A 6,492-nucleotide genomic window follows, 5' to 3' on the forward strand; every position below is an offset into this window, starting at 1 on the left:
CCCCCGTCCCCCGCCAGCTTCTTCCAGCTTTTTTTCAAAGTGCTCTGAAGCTACCTGGTGCTTATTAAACCACTTGCTCTTACCAGGAAACTGGCCTTAAATGCTGAGAGTTAAACTCCTGGGGAGGGGGGTGCGGTCCAGGTCCTGACACAAAAGACGTTTCCCCCCTAGTTCCACAACTTTCCTTTCTCTTCCCTCTCCTGCTTAAAAGCCTTCTCTTCTGCCTTAACCAAGAGTGCAGGTCCAAAGCTGGCACCTTGCAGGCTGTGATACAGAAAGCCAGTGCCTGCTGGCAAACACCGGCAGAAGCTGACAGCTGGCTTCCACCTCTACTTTGTGCCACCTGCATGTGGTTTGCTTACAATTAGGTAAAATCATACTGCTTATCCTTCCCCCTGCTGCAAATCTGGGAGGATCAGCAATACCTGTCCTGACAGATGTTTGTGAAACCTGTTCTTAAAGACCTCCAGTGGTGGAGATTGCGCCATCCCCCAGCAATCTGTTCTGGCACACTTCTATCCTGACATTATCTGAAAGCCTAACTTAAGCTTTTTTGTCTGAGCTGAAATCCTTTCTATCCTCTCCTCTTTGCTATGGCCATGGCCGCCTTTGAAATGACCTCTTAGGCACTTGATGACTGTAATGTTTCCCTTCCCCTCCTCGCTCTGGCTTTCTCTTCTACAGACTACATCAACTTGATTCTTTCAGCCTTTCTTCATGTTTTCTGTGCCTCCCAGCATCCTCACTGACCTCCTTTGACTTTTTTTCTGTTGAGCTGCATTTTTTGAAGCACAGTGTCCCTAGCTAGGCATATTACTCCAGCTTGTCTTGGAGGCTATGCTCCTGGCTCATATGCTCCAGGGTGGTGTTTGCCTTTTCCATTGCTGGTGTTCAGTTTGCTCTCCATTATACCCTGGACTCTTAAAAAGCTGCATCCACCCAATTGTTCCCTCACTTGTGTTTGTGTTGCTCGCTGTTCATAAAGGTAACGCTCAAAGTTGTACCTGCTGAATTTTGCCCTATAGGTTTCAGCCCATTTCTCCCATTTGTCAGCCTAGTGCTGAATTCTGTTGTCTTTGCTGTCCTTCACAGCCTGGAGTAATTCACAGGTTTAATAAGGCACTTATGGGTGTTTATCCTCCAGGCTGTTAACTGAAGTAATTAAAAAGACCTGGCATCAGAATGGACCCCTGCAAAAATCCCTTCAATATGTCCCTCCATTTTGACAACCACTGATAATTAGCACTTGAGGTACAATTATCTCACCAGTTTTGCACTCACCATGTGGTCATATCTTCTTAAGACAGGGTCAGGACAGCCAGTGTTAAAAAGCTTCCTAAAGTCAACGCATATGACAGCTGCTACTTTTCACTTTATGCCTAAACAATTGTGCCATAGGAGGACATCAGACTGGTTTGTCAGCATTTGTTCCTGATGAGTTCGTGGTGGCTGTTGTCCATCCCCTCGTTGCATTCTAGGTGCATGCAAGTACCTTGTTTAATGAGTTGTTCCAGAATTTTTCTGGGAATTGAGAAGGACTTTAAATTAGGATTAAAGAAAGCAGCTGACAAAGCATAAACAAGACCGATTTGGGTGAGCTCTATAAAACTAATGAGGTAGGAAGAAGGTTGCTAATATAGGATTATAATAAGGACAAGTAGGTCAATCTATTGAACACTTTAGACACGTATCCCCTGAAGTTAGTGAGTTGGTGGATGTGGGGCTGCTCCCCTTCTCAGTAAGGTGGGCTCCATCCTTCCCTGCTCATGGCGCCTGACCCAGCAGTTAAGGCAACTAAAACCAAAGTCCTTTTGGCAGTATCAACTGTGTAACCATGCATTTATCTCCAGATGTCCCTATTTGAGTTGCAGTTAGGGTCCTGGGGCCAGGAACACACCGAAGCCCCCGAGCCCTTCGCCTGTGAACCCGGAGCCCCTTAACCAGTTTTGATCCGACCAAAACCAACCTACGGTCCCTCACGGCAGCATCATCGGTGCCCACAAGGATGTGCGCTGTTATGGAGTGGGCCACTGGGGCAGGTGACTATGGCAATGTTTCGATAACATCCCTGGTACGGGCTCTTGGGAAACAGCCTGGCTCTCCCGACGTCTCCATCCCCGCAGCCCTCTCATTTGAAAGCCTCCGTCCTTTACAGTCAGAGCTGCCGAACTGAAGATAAGCTTGGGCTTCTATGGGCTAAGTAGCAGACTCCAGAGAGGCATAAGGAGGGAAAATGTTTTATCTAATACTGAGGAACTAATTTTCAAGTAGCTCAAATTATACTCAAGGGTACTAAATGTTCTTGGCCTCCCTCTTACGGGAGAAAGCGGTATTGCTGGAGACTCTCTTCAGACAGAGAAAATCTCTGTCCGCGGAGGGGCGGGTGGTTATAGGAAGTGCTCGTGATAGTTGGTAAAGTTTTAAAGTGAGCAGCCTTTTCTTTGCAGTAAGCACACCAAACACTAAAAATCCTTTATATTTCTAAAACACACTACAGCCTGATTGCTTTTGAATTAGAGCAGCAAGGAATGAGACAGATTCAGATGCCACGGTGGGTAAACCAGTCCCCTACTTCCCACCCTATCCTCACAAGAGACAGACAGGCCTTTTGCCCTCTCTTGCTCTTGCGTCACTGAACTCTGCTCGCTTACAGGGTTGCCAACCCCCCCACGCCATCCCTCCCAAGCGCCCAGGAGAAGCTGCTTTCTGCCAGCCCAGCAGCCCCTTCCCCTCCACAGAAGTCCTGTCCCACCCAACGCAGGGCCCTGGATGTGCCTGTCCGGCTGTTTCTCTGCCTCTCTCCCAGTCTCCACCAGTTTCTCCCAGCTGCTCTCCAGAAGCCACAGTCTCCCCTCCGGACCTGCAGCCCAGCACCCGTGATGTGGCAAACGGCAGCCCAGCCCCAGCACAGAAACCAGGTGGGCTGGGTAGGTTTGCGCAATAGCTTGTGACCGGACAAATGAAAGAGCCATAGAGTTCATCACAGCTGAATTTTCTTTTCAGCTAATATGGTTGGAAAAAACAGACAGTAATTCATAATTTTGCTTCCCACACAAAGAAGAGCTGGTGTGCCTGAAAATCTTCTCTGCTTTTATTTTCCTATCATATAAATTACTCTAATGAAAGACACTGTCTCTTACATTCTTCTCTCTTATTAACACCACTGTTACTTTTTAATCCCCAACATTTCCATTTTCTAGCCCGAGACACCTCCCCTCCCTAAGAAAACACATTCAAAAGCCTCTCCTGGACCTGGAAACAAAGCATGAAAGCGATTCATTACTAGAGCACATTACTAGGTTCATTACTAGAGCACTGCTCCTTCTGAGGTGAGGGGAAGGATCTGAAGATCTGGAGACAGAGGTTACACCACAAAGACAAACGTTGCTGAGTGCTCTCCAGTGAGGTCCTGCCTCCTTAAAAAACCCGAACCAGGGGTATGGTGTAGCTCATGGTGCCTCAGCGAGGGAGTGCAGCTCCATGGGGACCTACTGAGAAATTGCAGGGACGTTTGGACTGTCGCTCTTGCTAATCCATGCGTCAAGCTGAGTTTGGTAAGAGGAGAACAAAATGTGGAGTGTAGTTCCCCAGCTTTCCTTTAAGCATTTAAGTCCTTTCCCGGAGTGCTCGTGAACAGGAAAGTCGTACTCTTAAGGGTGCCTGTAGAGAGTGGTTTAATTTTCATGGGCTTTGGGATGGGAATGTGACTCAATTTAAATGTCGGGAGGGATTTAGTTGTAGTGAACATGGCCTGCTGTTCTGCCTGCAGCTGCCAGCAGTTGTTTAATGTACAGAATAACACAATTATTATGAAACATAAAGCCTGCTCAGTGGAGCTGTAACAATGGCAGCCATTTACAAAGACGGCTCTTACTTCTCTGTGACTTTCTCTGCAGTAATTTCATCTCTCATAACCTGCTCATGGAAGGACTCAGTTAAAAATGATAGGAGAAGATGAGCATTAATCCTGTCCACAAATGTGGACACGTTCACATGTCCTCCGCATAACTGTTCAGCAAGACCTAATTCTGTTGGGGGCTGAGAGGGCTGTTACTGAAATCAGTGGGAGAAATGATCTGACAGGGACTCAGGTTTGGTAGATGGATATGGTAGATATAACATTTCTAAAGGTCCCACTTTCAATTAATCACTAATTATCACTTGTGGTCATAAATGATCAGCGAATGATGAGGCAGTACTATTATTCTGAGCAATAGCCTTTTTGTTCTCCAAACAACACAAAAAGACTGAATCTCTTCTCAAATGCAAAACTAATCCTACACCATTGAGTCATTACAAAAATTTCCATTTAAATCCCAATTTCTTGGCAAGGAAAAGAAAGAAGTCTCCTCTTATCCCTGACTCACTATTCCTCCCCTACGCCCATGGTTCTTCAACATCACCAAATTTCCAAGCCCTGGCATAGCTGTGACACCCAGTGCCACATCTGTTCGTGGCCCTTGGGAGGCAGAAGACGCTTGTGACAAGCTCACTGGGGATCCTTGGAGTTGGTGCTCACTCTTGCTGTGTAACAGGAGGCCTTTCTGGAGACAGTTCCTTCTCTTCTGCCATGCCAGCTCTCAGTCAGCTCAGTTATTTCTGCGATAGGGAAAAAAGATCTTCCAGATACCTACCACCAAAGTTAACTATAACAAACACGAATCCCTCTCACACGTAGGTGGGATGTAAAGGTGGGCTCACAATGTCCTTTGCAACTAAACAGGACGGTTCTTGACTATGAGGACAGGCTGGACAGAAACTCAGTGGAAATCTCACTGTTCATAGTTAGTTTTGACACAGGCTGCAGGATTTGCAGTAGTTCCTTATTTTGCCTTGCCTATGCTGAAAAATGAATATCTAGTCTTGCATAGTCCTCCCTGACCTCGGAGGTATCCCTCAGAAGAGCAGTAATAGTTGGTCCCTGCCTGGCAGCGTCACCACTAGCAGTTCAATCTGTAGCTATACTGCCAGCCACGGCTGTTCCCAACCCCTCCCTGGGAACCCTCTGGGCTCAGTCATGCCCCAGCACCCATCAGCCCACTGTGGTGACCGACGGTGCAGTTCCACAGCCGTCTCAACCTCAACCACTCTGTGCCAGGGCTCTGTACTCCAGCCCTCCCCTGCTACCCTGACAGCACCTTCCTGCCCTCCCCGGCTACCAGCACACGCGTACTGAACTGGGTCAAGGAGCTTGTCAGGGAACAGAGAGGGCCGGCTGCTCCCGAAGGGTCAGGCGCCAGGAGGGACACCACAGCCAACGGGGCAGGGGCAATGCCTGTCCCACCGCCCTGGCGCAGGGCAAGCAGGGCAGGGCCAGGGACTGCAGCAAGATCCAACCGAGAGCCCAGATCACCAGCCAAATTCGTGGAGACAAGGCAAGCCTGAGGTCAAGCTGGGAAGTCAACCTATGGGTCAGGGTCAGGATGCTGGTGGGGGTAACCAGCATCAGACATAGCCCAGTGATGGCCAGTGAGATCCATGGTGATGAGGCAGGTCTGAGGTCAAGCTGGGAAGTCAGCCCATGGGTCAAGGACTGGATCAACAGGCTCCATGGGCAGAGGCAAGGCTGCGGCTGCGCTGGAGATGGGCGCCCCTACAACAGCTCAGGCAGAGACTGCAGGGCCCCTCTCGAGGGGTTTATGCTTTTGCGTAAGTACTTGCCGGTTTTACAGTACAAGTTTGTTCACGTGTGTTCACTGACACAAAGATCTAATTCTCTTTCAGGTACATGAGTTATCACAGAAAAATGGAAATGTTGCTATGAAGGCATGGCTGGAGGTCTCGAGTCCAACAGCCCAACTGAAGCAAGACTGTCACAATATCAGACCAGGTGAGCCACGGCTTTGTCTAGGTAAGCCTTGGAAATCTCCAAGGATGGAGATCACACAGCTTGTCTGGGTCACCTATTGCAGGCTGCACGACCCTCCTGATGAGGACGTTTCCCTGCCCCTTGGTATATCACCTGATGCCAGCAAGGAAAATACGGCTCTGCCATCTCTGCAGCCACCCCACAGGCTGTTACATGTTATTACTGGAGCTTGCTTCCTCTTTCCCCACTTCTGCTGAACAAAGGCCATGTTCTCTGGACTCCTGACCATCCTGGCCGCCGTCTGCAGGACACCTGTCCAGGTCTTCCACATTCTTCCTCACTGGGGACCCTGGACAGGACCGAAAGTTGCAGGTACTCCAGTACTGGATCAAAGAGGGAACAACAACCCCCTGCAATGTGCTGGTCACGCTTCTCTGCACGGAGCCCGGGGTGTACCTGGACTTCCCTGCCACAGGAGCTCGCTGACGGAAGACGCGTTTATGTGCAGACCGGCTGGCGTTCGGTGACACAACCGGTGAAAGACGGGAGAACCCTGGCTTTCCTGTGACTACTGGAACACGCGTATTGTAACTGGCGCCGCACAGCTCTGGATTTTGGCTCGATTTTGAAAACAAGCATTTTCCAGTCCTGCCTAAAAAACCAGTAACCGCGAATAAGCCAGG

General features: G+C 49.1%; 1 protein-coding gene across 1 annotated transcript in view; it reads left to right on the forward strand.

Moving 5' to 3' along the window:
- The first annotated feature begins 6,075 nt into the window (after positions 1 to 6,075).
- Positions 6,076 to 6,492, forward strand: part of TMEM220 (transmembrane protein 220) — a 5,877-nt gene continuing 5,460 nt past the window's right edge. Inside the window, exons 1-2 of the mRNA XM_009334074.1 lie at positions 6,076 to 6,181; positions 6,318 to 6,391. Of these exons, the coding sequence (XP_009332349.1) occupies positions 6,076 to 6,181; positions 6,318 to 6,391 (180 nt within the window). The remainder of the gene's footprint in view (positions 6,182 to 6,317; positions 6,392 to 6,492) is intronic.

The sequence above is a fragment of the Pygoscelis adeliae genome, unplaced genomic scaffold (genome assembly GCF_000699105.1).
Source record: "Pygoscelis adeliae isolate BGI_AS28 unplaced genomic scaffold, ASM69910v1 Scaffold11, whole genome shotgun sequence".
NCBI lineage: Eukaryota > Metazoa > Chordata > Aves > Sphenisciformes > Spheniscidae > Pygoscelis > Pygoscelis adeliae.